The sequence below is a fragment of the Taudactylus pleione genome, unplaced genomic scaffold (assembly GCF_031769625.1).
Source record: "Taudactylus pleione unplaced genomic scaffold, aTauple2 ptg000632l, whole genome shotgun sequence".
Lineage (NCBI taxonomy): Eukaryota > Metazoa > Chordata > Amphibia > Anura > Myobatrachidae > Taudactylus > Taudactylus pleione.
In genome coordinates, this window is record NW_028285034.1 from 1368808 (window position 1) to 1390429 (window position 21622).

The 21622-nt window shown below is 48.2% G+C and overlaps 1 protein-coding gene across 7 annotated transcripts in view; it reads left to right on the forward strand.

Annotated features, from left to right (window-relative positions):
• Positions 1-21622, forward strand: part of ABCC9 (ATP binding cassette subfamily C member 9) — a 199141-nt gene that overhangs the window by 102502 nt on the left and 75017 nt on the right. For all 7 annotated transcript variants that reach the window (XM_088454786.1, XM_088454784.1, XM_088454788.1 and 4 more), the window contains 9 exons: positions 2237-2425; positions 3533-3706; positions 3824-3979; positions 4891-5025; positions 8023-8185; positions 9263-9303; positions 10143-10285; positions 12612-12720; positions 17101-17211. In XM_088454786.1, coding sequence (XP_088310912.1) covers positions 2237-2425; positions 3533-3706; positions 3824-3979; positions 4891-5025; positions 8023-8185; positions 9263-9303; positions 10143-10285; positions 12612-12720; positions 17101-17211 — 1221 coding nt within the window. The remainder of the gene's footprint in view (positions 1-2236; positions 2426-3532; positions 3707-3823; positions 3980-4890; positions 5026-8022; positions 8186-9262; positions 9304-10142; positions 10286-12611; positions 12721-17100; positions 17212-21622) is intronic.

The window sequence follows — 21622 nt, forward strand, 5'->3', positions numbered from 1 at the left end:
TCATCAAGTAAACATGGAGGCCAACCTGACGATTTCGTCAGGTTGCTGCATGTTGGGGAATGGGGGAGAGAGCCCGGCGCTGAACGATATCGTTAATTATATCGTTCAGCGGGTGTGCTCAATGTCATGAACGACATTGAGCACACCCTGCCGGGGACACACTAGACGATATCGCTCAGGGAGCATATCGTCTAGTGTGTATGCACCTTAAGTCTCAGCAATCGTCTTGCGCCATGTGGTGCAAAAACACCGTGGTGACTTTACAGAAGTCACGGCACAGGTAGAAAGGAGAACACACCGGCCAATACTGTATAGTCTTTGGGGAATGTGCACAATGTAACGTCATATACATACAATAATATCATACAAAGGGCCTCATTTATTAATGAGTACTATGACATTCAGTGATAAAACTCGTTGCGTATGATAAATGGTGGTGATCCAGCCAATCAGCTCCCAACTGTCATTTTTCAAACAGCTGACAGTTGGGAGCTGATTGGCTGGAGCACCATTATCATACGCAGCGAGTTTTATCCCTCATTGTGAATGATAAAACTCATTAATAAATGAGGCCCAAAACTGGAATATATGTAACATGCTAAATTGTCCTATTGCGTATTTACAGAGGAAGTAGGCAACCTGTAGCTCTCCGCTGTTATGGAACTACAAGTCCCAGCCTGTTGCAAACCTCTGGAGACTTAAGGCCCCTACACACTGGAACGACAAATCGTTCATATCGTCCAGTGTGTATGCTTTATCGCGATGCGTGCTCCCGCCGGTTTTTGGTCACATCTTCAGATCTTCCCTACATGCAGAAAGATCTGTCAATCTCGTTAACTATTCGCGGCATATCCTGCAGTGTGTATGCACTACCGAACGACAAATGAAACTGTATGTCGTTCCAACCAGACATTTGACAGGCATTCTCTTGACACAGATGCATGGACAGATCCGTGCGTGCATCTGTGTTAAAAAAAATGCTTGTCTAGGTAAAATAAAATAAAAATATAAATGACGTGGGGTCGCCCCCTAAAAGCACAATCAGCCCCGGACTTTTCAGAGCCAGTCCTGGTTGTGAAAAGACAGGGGACAAAAGACGTAGGGGTCCCCTGTATTTAGCACAACCAGCACTGGGCTCAGCGAGCCGGTCCTGGTTTTGGAAATAAAGGGGACAAAATGAGTAGGGGTCCCCTGTATTTTCCATAACCAGCACCTGACTCTTTCTAGCGTGGGTGTAGTGCGCAATGCCAAAGCATTACGCCTGACTTAGTCAGCCCAGGCCAAGTATCCCTAGGGAGGTGGGTACCCCCCAATAAAGGGGTCCGCCTCCCAGGGCACCCCTGGCCTGGGCTCATAGCCAAGGGCAATCCCCAGCACCCCTGGGTGGTGGGTGCCGGGTTAAAATTGTAAAGTGTAGTGTAAAAAATAGATGTAAAAATTTATTGGGGGGTCCCCACCTCCCCAGGGATCCCTGGCCTGGGCTGCTAGTGGTCAGGCATAATGCTTTGGCCGGGGAACCCGGAGAAGAGGGTTCCCCTGGCATTGCGCATTACACCCCTGCTAGAAAGAGTCAGGTGCTGGTTATGGAAAATGCAGGGGACTCCTACTCATTTTGTCCCCTATATTTACAAAAGCAGGACTGGCTCACTGAGCCCAGTGCTGGTTGTACTACATATAGGGGACCCCTATGTCTTTTGTCCCCTGTATTTTCACAACCAGGACTGGCTCAGAAAAGCCCGGTGTTGGTTGTGTTTTTAGGGAGCGACTCCACGTAAACTAATTTTATTATTTTATTTTACACTTTTTACACAGACGCATGCATGGATCTCACTGATCTGTGCATGCATCTGTGTCTCATAGTACAGCCCATTATTTACATTTTTATGAAATCTTAAAGATGGTCGTCAGGTGTTTGGGATATCAAATGATATAATGTTAATGATCTGACGATTTGGAAATCGTTAACAACAAAGAGTATATCGTTGGATCGTTAGTAAATTGCACAGTGTCTATGCACTTTATCGTTTGTCAAGGAGTTCCGGGGAGTTGAAGGGAAATCGTTAACGATATTGGATCGTCTGCAAATCGTTTAATGTGTACCCAGCTTTAAAATGAAACTACAGCGATTTTCTTTGTCAGTTAATTATCACAAAATAATTATGGAAATGTGCCTCATTATGATGACACCATTCAGCCAATAAGATTTTTATTGAGTTATTCCCAATCTTCCATACAGAAAAAGGTGATTGATCAGCCGCACAAGACCCCCTCTATCTGGATGGCCATATACAAAGCGTTTGGGCGACCGATCCTGCTCAGCAGCACATTTCGCTATCTGGCCGATCTGCTGGGGTTTGCTGGTCCTCTCTGTATCTCAGGGATAGTCCAGCATCTTGGGGTCACCAACAACACCACGCAGGAAACAGTAAGTCCTCTGCGTGCTTTCATGTTTTATGGTCTCTGTCTAGGGAAGGAAGTGATTGACGCGTTTCTGTCTCTCTGTAACGTGATGGGAACATTTGATTATATTGAACGTGCCATCGTGAATGGTCATTGTCTGTTAAAAACCCTACTACTGGCCGTCATTTCGTGAACGATAGCAAGTAAATATTATGATGTTATATTGAAGACCAGCCTGGTACAAGATCCCATGAACCCGACATTTGGATATTTTAGGGTTTGAGGTTTTAAAATTAAAGTGCACCTGTAAATTAAGTCCTATGTACAGGATGTCTTTTGGTGGTCTGAACCAATATATTATACATAAGATAAGAGGTGCGAGGCTCTCAGCCTATCATCTCAGTAAAAACCAGTGACATCACTGAGACATCTGAGGCTACCAACCTACCATTTCACTATGCACTGGTGAGCAAGTGGGGAAGTGATGTCACTAGTTGACAATGAATTGAAAGGCTGAAAACCTCACACCTCAAGGATGTCACTGGTTCTAACCTAATGCTTCAGTGATGTTACTGGTTCCTAGTGTATTGATAGGCTGAGAACCTCACACCTCATATGTCAGTGAAGTCACTGGTTGCTAGTAAATTGATAGGCAGAGAACCTCACAACTCACTGATGTCACTGGTTCCTAGTGAATTGGTAGGCTGAGAACCTCACAACTCAGTGATGTCACTGGTTTCTAGTGAATTGGTAGGCTGAGAACCTCACAACTCACTGATGTCATTGGTTTCTAGTGAATTGGTAGGCTGAGAACCTCACAACTCAGTGATGTCACTGGTTCCTAGTGAATTGGTAGGCGGAGAACCTCACAACTCAATGATGTCACTGGTTCCTAGTAAATTGATAGGCTGAGAACCTCACAATTCAGTGATATCACTGGTTCCTAGTAAATTGGTAGGCTGAGAACCTCACAACTCAGAGATGTCACTGGTAGTGAATTGATGTGTTCTATTGTCATGAATATTGGTTCGGCCAGTAAAATGATGGTCTGCGATCTGTGCATTATTGCTCTTTATCTGCTTGTGTTCTGTCATACTTTACTCTTATGTTATTCATTCTTCCCCTTTTCTAGAACGCTACAAATACTTTCCTGAACGTACATTTCCTCTCTTCAAATCAATTTCTGGAAAACTATTATGTGTTGGCCGTTCTATTATTCTTGGCCCTAATCCTCCAGAGGACGTTCCTGCAAGCTTCATACTACGTCACCATAGAGACTGGGATTAACCTCCGCGGAGCATTGCTGGTACCCAATGAGCTCCCTGATTGCTAGTACATGATTTGCTTACACTTGGAGGAATTGATCCGGCGCTGATAATTGGAGTGTGGATATTGGATGACGTTGTGTCCTTCTCGCTTTCAGGCCATGATCTATAACAAGATACTGAAGCTCTCCACCTCCAACATGTCCATGGGAGAGATGACCTTGGGGCAGATTAATAATTTGGTGGCCATCGAGACCAACCAGCTGATGTGGTTCCTGTTCCTGTGTCCCAATCTGTGGGCTATGCCTGTGCAGGTACAGCATCCAAGTAAGGGAATCTTTGTTTAATACGGTCGGACGTTATTCCTAATCCGACCCGGAGCGTCACACAAATGAGAATTGATGCTTTAGGTGGTTATGTTTCTACCACGTTGCAGAAGTTTGTGGCCAACAGTTATTATTACTCCCTTGGTCATACGTGCATTTACTCATGTGGGCTACAGAATTATATTTACCCAACATTTATGCTATAATATTGCTGCATAGAGAGTGCAGTGTGACATATACCTGTGATGTTATCTCTATCTACATTCCTGCTTCAATGTTTTTTCTCTTATTTCCTGAGTTATAAGTTATTGTCCCTTACTGACCCTGCTGTATGGGGGCTACGGACTGTAAGGCATCTGGTTCAGTTTGTCCCGTTATACAACCCTATTATATCCTTGTTATCCTACAGGGAGGAGGAAGGATAAGTACTGATCTTTAGTAACCTAATCCTAATCAAATCAATTTCTGGAAAACTATGGGTGGTTTATGTGTACATGAGTCATGTACTTTTATCAGGATACGTTCAGTATCTGGGGAGGTTAGGTTTAGGGTGTGGGGAGGGGGAGGTTAGGTTTAGGGTGTGGGGAGGGGGAGGTTAGGTTTAGGGTGTGGGGAGGGGGAGATTAGGTTTAGGCACTAGGGGGAGAAGGTTAGGTTCAGGCACCAGGGAGGGAGGGTTTGGGGAGGGAGAGGGCGAGGATAGCTACAGACGGGTGTCTGTATCCTAACCCTGTCGGGATTTTGACCGCTGGGATGCCATACCCATCCCCTTATATCACATATGGAACATTGAACCTTCCTAGTAAATACGCCCATTGCGCGTCTTCCTGTCTGATATCAGCAATGTGCCGGCACTTTTTCTGACACAATAAAGAACGTAACTACATTGTCTCTTTCAGATCATAATGGGCGTTATCCTCCTGTACAAGCTGCTGGGCGGCAGTGCCTTGGTGGGTGCCGCGGTCATTCTGCTGCTGGCGCCCGTGCAATACTTCATTGCCACAAAACTTGCAGAAGTTCAGAAAAATACCCTGGTAAGTGAGGGCCCCGGGGCCCTGGGATGTGGGTGCTGGTTAGCGGGCACCTACATGAGGATTAGCCCTACTGCCCTGTCACCATAGTCCTTGTCCTGGATCTGTCTGTGTAGCTTTATTATTATATATTATTTTCCTTTATTTGTAGTGTCCCACAAGCTGTACAGTGTCACCCGTGTACCATATATTGTTGTAGTGTCACCCGTGTACCATACATTGTTGTAGTGTCACCTGTGTACCATATATTGTTGCAGTGTCACCCGTGTACCATATATTGTTGTAGTGTCACCCGTATACCATATATTGTAGTGTCACCTGTGTACCATATATTGTTGCAGTGTCACCCGTGTATCATATATTGTTGCAGTGTCACCCGTGTACCATATATTGTTGTAGTGTCACCCGTATACCATATATTGTCGTGTCACCTGTGTACCATATATTGTTGTAGTGTCACCCATGTATCATATATTGTTGTAGTGTCACCCGTGTATCATATATTGTTGCAGTGTCACCCGTGTACCATATATTGTTGCAGTGTCACCCGTGTACCATATATTGTTGTAGTGTCACCCGTATACCATATATTGTAGTGTCACCTGTGTACCATATATTGTTGTAGTGTCACCCGTGTATCATATATTGTTGTAGTGTCACCCGTGTATCATATATTGTTGCAGTGTCACTCGTGTACCATATATTGTTGTAGTGTCACCTGTGTACCATAAATTGTTGTAGTGTCACCCGTGTACCATATATTGTTGCAGTGTCACTCGTGTACCATATATTGTTGTAGTGTCACCCGTATACCATATATTGTAGTGTCTCCCATGTATCATATATTGTGGTAGTGTCACCCGTGTATCATATATTGTTGCAGTGTCACCCGTATACCATATATTGTAGTATCACTAGTGTATAATATATTGTTGCAGTGTCACTCGTGTACCATATATTGTAGTGTCACCCGTGTACCATATATTGTTGTAGTGTCACCCGTGTATCATATATTGTTGCAGTGTCACCCGTGTACCATATATTGTTGTAGTGTCACCCGTGTACCATATATTGTAGTGTCACCCGTGTACCATACATGGTTGTAGTGTTACCCGTGCACCATACATTTTTGTAGTGTCATCTGTGTACCAAATATTGTTGTAGTGTCACCCGTGTACCATATATTGTTGCAGTGTCACTCGTGTACCATATATTGTTGTAGTGTCACCCGTATACCATATATTGTAGTGTCACCCATGTACCATATATTGTTGTAGTGTCACCCGTGTATCATATATTGTTGCAGTGTCACCCGTGTACCATATATTGTTGTAGTGTCACCAGTGTATAATATATTGTTGTAGTGTCACTCGTGTACCATATATTGTTGTAGTGTCACCCGTATACCATATATTGTAGTGTCACCCGTGTACCATATATTGTTGTAGTGTCACCCGTGTATCATATATTGTTGCAGTGTCACCCGTGTATCATATATTGTTGTAGTGTCACCCGTATACCATATATTGTAGTGTCACCCGTGTACCATATATTGTTGCAGTGTCACCCGTGTATCATATATTGTTGTAGTGTCACCCGTATACCATATATTGTAGTGTCACCCGTGTACCATATATTGTTGTAGTGTCCAAGTCTATACAAAAACGCCATTTACAAACTGCAAAAATGTGGACGTGCAATGTGTCTGTACCGTAAAATGGAAGAGGAATAAGTTGTGGTGGTCTCCTGGTAGTCAGGTTCCTATCCAAGCACCCCACAAGCTGGGCACAGGTGTCTCCGGGGTAGCACTTGGCATTACGTCCAGTCTCAGTACGGCCCTGCTTCTCCGTGTGCTCAGGCAGAATTACTTGCCCATAGCTCCCAACAATTTCTTTATTGGAACATGGATGCGCCCCCTTGTGCAAATGCATTACGTTAGGGCAGGACATCAGGCCCCGGAGGAGCGCTGTGTGCTTCTTCCCTATACTTATCTCCTCCCCCCTGGCGACGGCTCTTCATCACTGCTGGTCGCTGATTCAGAGATGTATGCAGCGACTGTGCTACAATATGCTAAATCCGAGGTGTACAGTATATAGATGCCCCCTGGCGGCTTTTGTGATCTGGGGCCTTAGCCCACTTACCGTGTCTGGTGGTGCTACATCAGTGTGCTCCCTGCTTCTATTCATTACTTCAACATCGGATATAAACATCAGAACAGCAACATGGGTGCAGCCATCTTGGAGTCTGTCAGCTGATTCACTGACCCTCTCTCTGCAGCAGCGGCGCTCAGCTGATTTACAGCACCAATCAGCAGGCACCACTCCCTATTTAAACCCACTGCCCATTTCACTTCTCCAGCGCCACAGCGAGATACGGCCATGGCTCCAGTCCCTACTGTTCCTACTCTCTCCTAGCTACTTCTGTGCTTCCATACGTTGTACCCAGTCTCCGCTATCCTTCCATTGCCTGGCCTTTCCAGTCCTCTGGTACTCGCATTGGTACTACAGATACCTGGGCTTGTCCTTTACTTCTGGGATTCCAAAAGTGCTGTTGTCACCTGCTGCGGCCAGGATCACCGGTCATGTTACACCGGTCAGTCAGCGGCAGGTGTCCCGTTCTAGGTATAGGCAGCTGGGGCTGGTCATGTGTCTCAACTGGTTTCTTTATCCCTATTAAATCTGTTTTTTTTTTCACTTTATTGCAATAATTTGAGCACTTCTACCAAATGTGTCATTGACAAGGTTTGACCCCGAACTACCCAACTCTTCACACCAGCCATTGCGACCCTTTGTGCCCCCAATGGCGCTGCCATCTTGACTCGCAAATCCATAAAATTCACATTTAAACTGTGTGAAATTGGGCAAAGGTTGTCCCACGGTGACACAGAAGCACATTTGTCCTGAAGTCTTTTACACTTTGGTGGTTTGTAACTGAGCATTAATGTGTTATGTAACGTCATTGTTCATTCCTGCTATCGTGGTTGTTTTTCTGTCATCGAAGGATTATTCCACGGAGCGGCTTAAGAAAACAAACGAGATCTTGAAAGGAATTAAGTTGTTGAAGCTGTACGCCTGGGAGAATATATTCTGCGCCAGCGTGGAGGAGACCCGGATGAAGGAACTGACTAGTCTGAAGACATTTGCGCTTCACACCTCCCTCTCCAGTGAGTTGTGGCTCCTTTATTCTCATTCTAGAGTCATATTCATTCATTGTAAGTGGAAATGAGATGTAGGTTTGTATAAAGATATATATAACTTACTGCATATAGCAGAAGGAGGAAGGGTTACATGTGGGAGGGGTCTCAGTGAAGCTATGTCCAGCCCATTGAATGAATGGTCTCGTAGGCTGAATTGATGTGCAGGGTGCAGGAGAGAACTGTAGGGCAGCTATAACATAGGTCTGTATACAGAGATATATAACTTACTGCATATAACAGAAGGAGGAAGGGTGAGATGTAGGAGGGGTCTCGGTGAAGAGTAGGACAAACTATGACCAGCTCGTTAAACGGATGGTGTTGTAGGCTGAATTGATGTGCAGGGTACAGGAGAGAACTGTATGTCAGCTATAACATAGGTTTGTATACAGATATATATAACTTACTGCATATAACAGTAGGAGGAAGGTTAGATGTGGGGGGGGGTCTCAGTGAATAGTAGGACAAACTATGACCAGCCCATTAAACGGATGGTCTCGTAGGCTGAATTGATGTGCAGGGTACAGGAGAGAACTGTATGTCCGCTATAACATAGGTTTGTATACTGATATATATAACTTACTGCATATAACAGTAAGAGGAAGGGTTAGATGTGGGGGGGGGGTCTCAGTGAATAGTAGGACAAACTATGACCAGCCCATTAAACGGATGGTCTCGTGGGCTGAATAGATGTGCAGGGTACAGGAGAGAACTGTATGTCAGCTATAACATAGGTTTGTATACAGATATATATAACTTACTGCATATAACAGTAGGAGGAGGGGTTAGATGTGGGGGGGGTCTCAGTGAATAGTAGGACAAACTATGACCAGCCCATTGAACGGATGGTCTCGTAGGCTGAATTGATGTGCAGGGTACAGGAGAGAGCTGTACGGCAGCTATAACATAGGATTTGGGATATTTACATGTTTTCTAGTAAACTTTTATTTGAGTCTGATTAATATTACTGGCAGCAAAAGTGTTCTTCAGTTTGTCCTGTAGAAATGAGAAAATCATCCCCTAATAAGTGTACGTTTTATTTTGCAGTATTTATGAACGCAGCGATACCGATCGCAGCAGTGCTGGCAGTAAGAACATCCTCTTATTCACTTACAATGGTTTCATGTGTTTTGTGTTGTCAGAAATGTCCCTTTGACTATAATTACAGCTTACATCTAAATCCACCACACAGAACACAGATTGTAAGAAATATATATATATATATATATATATATATATATATATATATATATATATATATATATACACATATACAGTATATTTTGGTCAGTTACCTGGGCATCAGGGTACAATCAGTATATTTCCCTGCGTGTCTCCAATCTCTAGAGTAAGAGATTCTGTATTATTGAACAAAAACAAAACCAATCAATAAAGTGTCCACATATTATAAGGAGCAAATACCATAGAGTGTACCTGGGTCATTGTGTGGTTGTGGTCTCCCCCAAGGATACAACTTCTATATTTAATATTAATTCATCACTAAACAGCTGACGGTGTCTCACATTTTGATCTTAGTCACATTAAACTTAATGCTGGTAATTGTATTCTAATATATTAGCTATAATACGTTATGTGTAGTATTAAAAGGTCATTTATGTTGAAAGTCCAGACTCTTTTGTAAAACACTTAAAATGGCAGCTAGACCTCCAGAGATATATATCAGATGATTTCCCCACCAGCCCCATAGAATAAGTGACGCCTGTGATATACGTCTAGATGCCCAATAAGTACCAATAATGACCACCAGGCTGCCCACTTGCTTCTTCAGGTGAGTGGGGTCAGGGGAGAGAGCACCTTGGAATACAGACCTGTTATAATAAAGCGCTATGTAACAATGTTCCGTAGTCCCCTATGAATGTGAGATTGTGTTTCCTCGACGCGTTTCATGACTTTTCTTTCCCTGCAGACATTTGTGACCCATGAATACGTAGAGAGCAAAACGCTGACCCCGGCCAACGCCTTTGCGTCTCTGTCGCTATTCCACATCCTGGTGACTCCGCTCTTCCTGCTGTCCACCGTCGTCAGATTTGCAGTGAAAGCTCTAGTCAGGTGCGGCAATAAAGGAACATTATATATTATTTCTATTTATATTATTCATATTCAGACGATCCATGGAGTGCGCTCATGGGCGATGTGAGTGTGAGGGGTCTTCTCTGCGCCGGCACCAGACGGTTTAATGCTTGTATAGAAACATCAGCGTTGTTCCATTGTATTCTATGGTCGGCACATTACATCATCATTATATTCCCACTCCCTCTATCTGCTGAGGTCACCTAAGGCGCTGTTCCTGGACGCCAGCTCCTCTCTCTCTGCTCATTCAGCCTCCACAACCTCCTCATTGTAACTAACCTCACAATATGTCCATAATAATAACCACTGTCCCATGTCTTCTTCCACTCCGGCCTCAGCTTTAATCCCAACATCCAGAACCAGACTAAAGTTTATGGGGGCCCCAGGATAACTAACTTGTGGGGGCCCCAGAGCAGAGCAACTAACATGTGGGGGCCCCTACCGATAACAATGTTATTAGATAGTATAATGTGTCACAAATATGTTGAACACACTTTAGTGCCTCCAGTTCTTATTATGCCACACAGAACCCACAGTTCACATTATACCACAGTGCTCCCCACGCTGGTGATGTAGCTTTGTGTGGGGACCCAAAAGTGTTTGGGCATAGGCGTATTTATAATAGGTGCAGGGTGTACTTATAGTACACTTACCTTGTGCGTTAATACACCCTTGTGCGAGGGGTTCCTGGGTGACTGCTCCGGCAACCTGTTGTTATTCCAGCACTGCCTACTGTACATCCAGAGCTTTGCATTATATTATCACCATTTGCGGTTACCCCCCGGGATAACCCGCAATATTTAATGATAAATGGGTCCCTATGACTCCAATCTCTGTTCCAAGGGCCTGATGCAGACCCCCTCGCGAGCGAAGGACACTCACAAGCGGGTCGATGGTGGCTGAATGCGCATGTGCACGGCGGAGGGAGCTCCGTCGTGCACATGCGCGAGACCCGGCGAGCGACGAGGAATTCGTCGCTCGGGGTCTCGCACCAAAGACGGACGTGCTGTCTATGGTGAGTGACAGCACGCCCCCTTTGGTGGGCGTGCCGGGGGCGTGGCTGCCAGACGGAGGTGTTCCCATGGGAACGCCTACCGTCTGGGTCCGGCCCCAATGACATCACTAGTGATGTCAGTGGGAGTGATTTCGGCTCTGATAGAGCCAAAATCACTCCAGGGCTTGCGGTCACCAAGACCCTACCGCAGGGTCTCGTCGCAAGCCATCATCATGGACGCTCGCATAGCTGTGGGTGGTAACCCAGAGCTATGCGAGCGTCCAAGAGGCCGCTCCATTTTTAGGGAGGACAGCCCTGATTCAGAGTGAGCGCTCTGGTCAGAGCGTTCGGCTCTGAATCAGGCCCCAAATCCCACCAGCTCCTGTTGTCTCCAATTGCCCTCTCCATCTAGACTGTAAGCTCCCATGGTCAGGGTCCTCTCTGTCCTCTGCCCCTTTTACATCAACCTCGTCTGTATTTGTTGGTTTAATCTATGATTTATATTTGTGTGTGATGTGTACGGCGGATTGTATGACACGGCGGGGGTCTGTGCTGCCTCATAATAACTAAACCGTAATTAGGATCGCAAGACAAAGAAAGTATCTCTCAGTCCTCCTATGGAGACTTGGCGCCTGATTCAGAGACGGGCGCTAATGCGATCACATTGCGAATACATACGCAACGCCGCAGGGAAAAATATGGTAATGTCTGCAAAGATCACCCCCCGAGCATAGAGATGCCCCCTGCTGCCTTCTCACCTGCGTGCGACGACGCATACACCCATAAATATCGGTAACATCGGAGTACATCGGCGGCCATCTTACCCTTGCGGCAGGTTTGACCTGCCGCAGCCATGGAAGCTCTTCTGACATGCAGGGCTGCATAGGCAACCACAGCGGCTAATTTATGCACGCCCATGTAACGGCGTTTACAAGCACGGCACGCCTGCGTTTCTCTGACCACTCCCCGTTAACACCCACAAACGCTGACAGCCTGTCACTCACTCTGCGATGGATTCCTATGTGCGTTTGTGATCGCAGTGCGGCTTAAATGCATGCGCGAAGGCAAATAATCGCTCGATCTGCGTGACAATTGCATTAGCGTCCATCTCTGAATAAGGCCCTCAGTCATGACCTAAATAAAAAAATTCATGAAATTCATATATTTTTTTTTTATTGGAGGTGATATACAGTATATATATTTTATGCAGTAGATTTTTTGAAGCCTATTCACAATTTATTTGCCCCTTTTTGTTTATTTGAGCCCCACCAGTCAGATGTCTAATTGTCGCTTCGGATTCTTCCTTTCCAGCGTCCAGAAGCTGAACGAATTCTTCACCAGTGACGAGATCCGGGACGACACCATGAGAAATGGAGAATCCCCCCGCCTGTTCGATGCCTGCAGGAAACATCCCGGAATTGTACGTGTCACTACGGATTGATAATACACATGTCGTACTTCAGAGTGTTATGTCTGCGCTGCTGTTTAAATATTTAGTTCTGCCGGTTTCCAAGTGCTAATGATAAAAGACTCCGGGGGAACAAATTCACCATCTTAGACACTTGTATTTATTTTCCAAAAGCAAAGTTGTCATAATAAATGGTGTGAAGCAGCGCGTTATAATCCGACACCTGTGACATCATCACTGCCGTGTCACATATAACGAAACACTGGAAGGAATTATAAGTGGGTGGTGAAGAAACAGCCGGTCTGTGTATTATTGTACTTTGGGCCTGATTCAGACCCTGTCGTAAGCTGCGATCGCTCGCTAGGGGCGATTATTTCACATCTGCATATGCGTCAAAGTACGCATGCATGAACCAGTCACTGTGCCCGGGAATCGTGCGCTCGTTGTACACAGACTGGACGCTGCTTTGAGTGACAGATTGCGCCGTTTGTGGGTGGTAACAGGGGAAGGAGCTTGTGAACGGGTTAGTGGTGCTGTGAACGCAGGCGTGTCTGAGCGTCAGAACGGAGTTTAATGTCTGTGCATAATTAGTAGCGTCATTATACGCGTCACTTGGTTGTTTTTTAGCCTGTACTGATCGCAGTCCTTGCGGCGGGGTACGGTCTACCTCAAGGGCTGCGTGCAGCCCCGATGGGTCTCGATGTTACCGATTAATCAGACGCTTCCTGGAGATGACGTGTGATAGGAGAGAGAGGTGGGCGGCTTTATACTCCTGCGTATGCTCACTGTCGTCGCCCTCTAAGCTATAGAGGGCGTCATTAAGCCAGGCAGTGCGATCGCGGAATTTGCATACCCAGCCCCTTTTGGCAGCGAGCGTTCGCAGCTTAGCGACCGGGTCTGAATCAGGCCCTTTGCTCCCAAATAAATTATATTGTAGTTAGGAGTAAGACTTGCATGTAAGTCAGCCATGACGCCAGGCAGACGGGGAGCGGTCACTTGAATGCGTACAACTGCGCCCTAATGGCGACTATAGGCATAAAGTTCTGCGCAAGCACTGCGAGTATAATTGCAGCGGACTTGTATACAACTGTGTACAGAACCCAGAGGCTGCATTTTGGTAAACCTGTTGCGCTGCAGGAAGGGGGGGATAGAATTAGCGTTGGGAGGTGTGCGGGGAGGGGTGCGGTGAGGGGTGCGGGGTGGGGGGGAGGTAGAATTAGCGTTGGGAGGGGTGCGGTGATGGGTGCGGGGTAGGGGGGGGAGGTAGAATTAGCGTTGGGAGGGGTGCGGTGATAGGTGCGGTGAGGGGTGCGGGGTGGGGGGGAGGTAGAATTAGCGTTGGGAGGGGTGCGGTGATGGGTGCGGGGTGGGCGGTGCTCCTAGCTTTCCTGTAAATTGCAATGTATAATTGATACGCAGAATTTGTGGTCCACATGCCATGACTTGCCCTGCGTGCAAATCTAGGCTACACACTAGACGATATATTGTCTGGTTACGTGGATCAGGCCGACATATCGGACACATCGTCTAGTGTGTACCCACTATGTGTGCCTCCACTGCCTGGCATAGGGGACGAGGGAGCGACCCAGCTGCCGACACCAGCAAGTTCAGTGGTACCAGTGAGCGTCATAACGGGCAGTCGGTCTCCGGATTGTGCAGTATGTGCCAACCGCCCTATATGTAATCCATCGGGACCATCCGGCGTCATATCGAGGGGGTGGGGTCACCTAATGTGCACCTACCTTAAGGGACATATTTATAAAATGTATTTTGCGGAATAACTGCTGGTTTTCAGTATCTTCACGATGTAAGAAATGGGTACCGCGTCTCGGAGACATCTGCGCCGCTATCACAGAACCCGTGGGGGCTGCTGCATTGTACAATTTACCAAGCAGCGGAGAGCGTAGCTCTGATATCTACTGCCCTGGCGTCAGCCATTGTGGCCTATGGACGACACTCCGCAAAGCTTTCCGGTAATCTCGGCACACACATGCGCTGTCTGGTGACTGCACGGAGCGTCTGGGGTTCACAACCCAGAAGTGACGTGCTTGCGATCACTTTTTACACATCGCAGGGACGGTCTCTCTGTCTGTAGATGGGATTATTGGTATGTGCAAGCGAAACTGAATTACTTATTATTACCACAATATACAGCAATAAGAAGTTATGGTTATCGGCACCAGTTACCGAATATTGGCAGATATGGACCTGATGGGCATAATTTCTTTGTTTGCAATTTTGTCCCTATCATTAACCTTGATTGATGCTAGAGATGGTGATAAAGCTATTTACCATTATTTCCATGCCATGGTATCTGCTCTGATAAGTGGCTGCTATCCCAGCGATTGGTAAAACCGCTCTTAGGGCCTGATTCAGAGCCGGACGCTATTTGCGCTCGCTCGTTCAGAAAAAGGGGCTGGTTATTTAAATTGACCATTCGCTCTTTGCGGTCTGATGACGCCTCTATGTCTGAACGAGCGAACGAAACATGCGGTAGTTATTTTGTAAAAAACGCCCCCTGCCCGCTCGCATTTCTTAGATTAATCGAGTACATCGAAAGGCGAATGTACTGCTCGCTATTCTTGTGGTTGCATTTTCCTACCGCAATCATGCGAGCAGTTCTGGCTAAAAGACACCCAACTGACGTGGTCGATGATGCTGCTGTATTAATTATGCACACCCTTAAAATGCCCGTTTTGACCTTTTGGCACGCCTGCGTTCGGATCTCCACTCCCCGTTTTCAAGCACCTTCCCCTGTTACCACCCACAAACGCCTCACTCTGTCACTCAAATTAGCAGGCATTCGCTATTATGCGAGCACACGAATTTCGACCGCACTGACTGGTTCGCGCATGCGTATTTCAACCCATACGCATGCGCAGATGTGCGGAACGAACGAGCGGCCGCTTATGAGCTGCTCTGAATGAGGTCCTTAGGCCGGGATATTCAAAAGAAAAAAATGCGGTAAAAACCCAGTTTTCGGGGTTTTTACCGCATTTTCATATGTACTAAGGGCCTGATTCAGAGCCGGACACTTTTTAAGAGCGCTCGCTCTGAATCAGGGCATTTTTTTTTTTTTTTTGTTGCGGCCTCCTGGCCACCCACAGCTTTTGCGGGCGGCCAGGTGATGGTCGCGACCATCGGCGATTGCGACGAGACCCTTTTGGTAGGGTCTCGTCCGTTGCAATCCCCAGAGAGCTTCCTGCTCTAACAGAGCAGGAAGCTCTCCACTGACATCACTGGTGATGTCAGTGGTGCCTCCCACAAACGGCAAGCGTTCCTTCGGGAAAGCCTCTGTTTGTGTAGCCAGCCCCCCCGCCCCGCCTACAAAACAGGGCGAGCTGTCGATCAACATTTTGTAGTGAGTCCTGGAGTGAGAGAATTCTCTCTCGCTCTGGGGCTTGTGCATGCGCGCGGTGCACGCCGCGCGTGCGCAGTACCCCACCATCGACCCGCTTGCGAGCGCTATGCGCTCGCGAGCGGGTCTAAATTAGGCCCTTAGCCCCGGCCGCCCAATTTTTGATGAGCTACCGCATCCCGCTACCCCGCCGCCTCGCACCTCTCACTGTCGGGCCCCCCATCACCTCAGCCTCCTGCGTGCAGGCCCGTGCTCCTCCTGGGTCCCCCGCCTCCTTCTCCTCTTCTTCTGGGGAGGAGCCTGGGGCTTCCTACAGAAGCTCCTGGGGCTAGGAGGGGGAAGAGACCCACGGAGACCACCTAACCCAGCGGCAGCAGCTTCACAGAGGGCAGCTCTTATCACAAGAGCACATATGTGATTAGTATCAGTGCGATGACTGGCGGGATGTACAGCGCACGGTTAGTACATCCCGGCCTTACAGTGCTGGTAACAGAAAGGTTACACTGCCGGGTTCTGACTGCGATTCTGCACATGTGAGGTCACTGGGTCAGCTCATGCGCAGAAGAATTGTAAGTAGCGGAGGGATGGGAAGAGGTCCCTCTCCACCATCCTATAGCTCTTTCCACAGGTCAGATCCCACTAATACTGTACCTGCAGCAAATAAAGGGACGCCATCACTAGTGAAACCAAATGAGAACCAGTAATAGCACAACACACCTCCCAATTGTCCCAGTTACCAGGCTGTGAAGGGGGCGGAGTTTATGTAACAAAAATGGGTGTTTCTGGGCGGAGTGGGGCAGCGTCTGGCCGGAGTGGGGCAGCGTCTGGGCGGAGTGGGGCAGCGTCTGGGTGGATCAGGGGTGGGACCACTTGGTATTCTCAGATGTTGGGAGGTGTAGAATTAGTAATTAGAAATATGGAAAATAGAGAATCACCAGCTAAATACAGATATCCTGGGGGCGGAGGGCCCTGCTTATAGTTACTGTCTTCCATCCATCGGCAGCTGACTGACAGCAATATCCTCTCTCCAATAGCATTCAAGAGCCATAAACAGGAAACAGCCCCTGAGGTACCAGCTGGACAAATATGAACAGTCCCCTCGCAGACAGATTCGCTCCCCGGACAGCGAGGAAGCAGCCATCAAGGTTCCTAGTTCCTGATAGCGCCTTGTTACTGATATAATACACACTGACACCTCAGCGTATATCCCAGGTCCAATATACCAGTCATATATAAATGTGTGTGTATATACAGTATTTATACATAACGATATATAGAGTTAGACAGATAGATATGTAGATCAATAGAAATAGATAATTATACAGTATATAAATGATAATATAAGGAATGCAAATAAATCAAGTACAGATATTTACTTTGCACACACACATATTGTACTAACTCTGAGAGGAAACCCAGACACACGTGAGAACAGACAACATCACGCAGACGGAGTCCTGGGGGTGTATTAACGTAGTGTTGGTTTGTAAACTTTACACTTATCTTCCTGTTATACCCGATATTTAAAAGGGCTCTGTTTTTACTAGCGAGACACGGCTGGCAAGACACGGCTAGTGAGACACGGCTAGCAACACACGGCTAGCAACACACAGCTAGCAACACACAGCTAGCGACACACGGCTAGCGAGACACGACTAGCAACACACAGCTAGCGAGACACGACTAGAAACACACAGCTAGTGAGACACGGCTAGTGAGACACGACTAGCAACACACAGCTAGCAACACACAGCTAGCAAGACACGACTAGCAACACACAGCTAGCGAGACATGACTAGCAACACACAGCTAGCGAGACATGACTAGCAACACACAGCTAGTGAGACACGACTAGCAACACACAGCTAGCAACACACAGCTAGCAACACACAGCTAGCGACACACGGCTAGCGAGACACGACTAGTAACACACAGCTAGCGAGACACGACTAGCAACACACAGCTAGTGAGACACGGCTAGTGAGACACGACTAGCAACACACAGCTAGCAACACCCGGCTAGTGAGACATGGCTAGCAAGACACGGCTAGCAACACACAGCAAGTGAGACACGGCTAGCAACACATGGCTAGTGAGACACGGCTGGCGAGACACGGCTAGTGAGACACGGCTAGTGAGACATGGCTAGCAAGACACGGCTAGCGAGACACGACTAGCAACACACAGCTAGCGACACACGGCTAGCGAGACACGGCTAGCAACACACGGCTAGTGAGACACGGCTAGCAAGACACGACTAGCAACACACAGCTAGCAAGACACGACTAGCAACACACAGCTAGCGAGACACGACTAGCAACACACAGCTAGTGAGACACGGCTAGTGAGACATGACTAGCAACACACAGCTAGCAACACACAGCTAGCAAGACACGACTAGCAACACACAGCTAGCGAGACATGGCTAGTGAGACACGGCTAGCAACACATGGCTAGTGTGACATGGCTAGCGAGACACGGCTAGCAACACACAGCTAGCAAGACATGGCTAGTGAGACACGGCTAGCAACACACAGCTAGCGAGACAAGGCTAGTGAGACATGGCTAGCAACACACAGCTAGCAAGACATGGCTAGTGAGACACGGCTAGCAACACATGGCTAGTGTGACACGGCTAGAGAGACACGGCTAGCAACACACAGCTAGCGAGACATGGCTAGCAACACATGGCTAGCAAGACACGGCTAGTGAGACATGGCTAGCAAGACACGGCTAGCGAGACACGACTAGCAACACACAGCTAGCGACACATGGCTAGCGAGACACGGCTAGCAACACACGACTAGCGAGACATGGCTAGCGAGACACGGCTAGCGAGACACGGCTAGTGAGACATGACTAGCAAGACATGACTAGCGTGACACGGCTAGCGAGACACGACTAGCGAGACACGACTAGCGAGACACGGCTAGTGAGACACGACTAGCAACACACAGCTATCGACACATGGCTAGCGAGACACGGCTAGTGAGACACGACTAGCAAGACACGACTAGCGAGACACGGCTAGCAAGACACGGCTAGTGAGACACGGCTAGTGAGACACGGCTAGCAAGACAATGCTAGCGAGATACGGCTAGCGAGACACGGCTAGCGAGACACGACTAGCAACACACAGCTAGCGACACACGGCTAGCGAGACACGGCTAGTGAGACACGACTAGCAAGACACGACTAGCGAGACACGGCTAGCAAGACACGGCTAGTGAGACACGACTAGTGAGACACGACTAGCAAGACACGACTAGCGAGACACGGCTAGTGAGACACGGCTAGCGAGACACGACTAGCAACACACAGCTAGCAAGACACGACTAGCGAGACACGGCTAGTGAGACACGGCTAGCGAGACACGACTAGCAACACACAGCTAGCGAGACATGGCTAGTGAGACACGGCTAGCAACACATGGCTAGTGTTACACGGCTAGCGAGACACGGCTAGTGAGACAGGGCTAGCGAGACATGGCTAGTGAGACATGACTAGCGAGACATGGCTAGCCACACACAGCTAGCGAGACATGGCTAGTGAGACACGGCTACCAACACAAAGCTAGTGTGACACGGCTAGCGAGACACGGCTAGCAACACATGGCTAGCGAGACACGGCTAATGAGACATGGCTAGCGAGACACGACAAGCAACACACAGCTAGCAAGACACGACCAGCGAGACATGGCTAGCAACACACTGCTAGCGAGACATGGCTAGTGAGACACGGCTAGCAACACATGGCTAGTGTGACACGGCTAGCGAGACAGGGCTAGCGAGACACGGCTAGCAACACACAGCTAGCAAGACATGGCTAGTGAGACATGGCTAGCAACACACAGCTAGCGAGACATGGCTACTGAGACACGGCTAGCAACACATGGCTAGTGTGACATGGCTAGCGAGACATGGCTAGCGAGGCATGGCTAGCAACACACAGCTAGCAAGACATGGCTAGTGAGACACGGCTAGCAACACACAGCTAGCGAGACATGGCTAGTGAGACATGGCTAGCAACACACAGCTAGCGAGACATGGCTAGTGAGACACGGCTAGCAACACATGGCTAGTGTGACACGGCTAACGAGACACAGCTAGCAACACACAGCTAGCGAGACATGGCTAGCAACACATGGCTAGTGAGAAACGGCTAGTGAGACATGGCTAGCAACACATGGCTAGTGAGACATGGCTAGCGAGACACGACAAGCAACACACAGCTAGCGAGACACGACTAGCGAGACATGGCTAGCAACACACGGCTAGCGAGACATGGCTAGCAACACATGGCTAGCGAGACACGGCTAGCAACACACGGCTAGTGAGACACGGCTAGCAACACACGGCTAGCGAGACATGGCTAGCGAGACACGGCTAGCGAGACACGGCTAGTGAGACATGACTAGCAAGACATGACTAGCGTGACACGGCTAGCGAGACACGACTAGCGAGACACGACTAGCGAGACACGGCTAGTGAGACACGACTAGCAACACACAGCTATCGACACATGGCTAGCGAGACACGGCTAGTGAGACACGACTAGCAAGACACGACTAGCGAGACATGGCTAGCAAGACACGGCTAGTGAGACACGGCTAGTGAGACACGGCTAGCAAGACAATGCTAGCGAGATACGGCTAGCGAGACACGGCTAGCGAGACACGACTAGCAACACACAGCTAGCGACACACGGCTAGCGAGACACGGCTAGTGAGACACGACTAGCAAGACACGACTAGCGAGACACGGCTAGCAAGACACGGCTAGTGAGACACGACTAGTGAGACACGACTAGCAAGACACGACTAGCGAGACACGGCTAGTGAGACACGGCTAGCGAGACACGACTAGCAACACACAGCTAGCAAGACACGACTAGCGAGACACGGCTAGTGAGACACGGCTAGCGAGACACGACTAGCAACACACAGCTAGCGAGACATGGCTAGTGAGACACGGCTAGCAACACATGGCTAGTGTTACACGGCTAGCGAGACACGGCTAGTGAGACAGGGCTAGCGAGACATGGCTAGTGAGACATGACTAGCGAGACACGGCTAGCAACACACAGCTAGCGAGACATGGCTAGTGAGACACGGCTACCAACACAAAGCTAGTGTGACACGGCTAGCGAGACACGGCTAGCAACACATGGCTAGCGAGACACGGCTAATGAGACATGGCTAGCGAGACACGACAAGCAACACACAGCTAGCGAGACACGACCAGCGAGACATGGCTAGCAACACACTGCTAGCGAGACATGGCTAGTGAGACACGGCTAGCAACACATGGCTAGTGTGACACGGCTAGCGAGACAGGGCTAGCGAGACACGGCTAGCAACACACAGCTAGCAAGACATGGCTAGTGAGACATGGCTAGCAACACACAGCTAGCGAGACATGGCTACTGAGACACGGCTAGCAACACATGGCTAGTGTGACATGGCTAGCGAGACATGGCTAGCGAGGCATGGCTAGCAACACACAGCTAGCAAGACATGGCTAGTGAGACACGGCTAGCAACACACAGCTAGCGAGA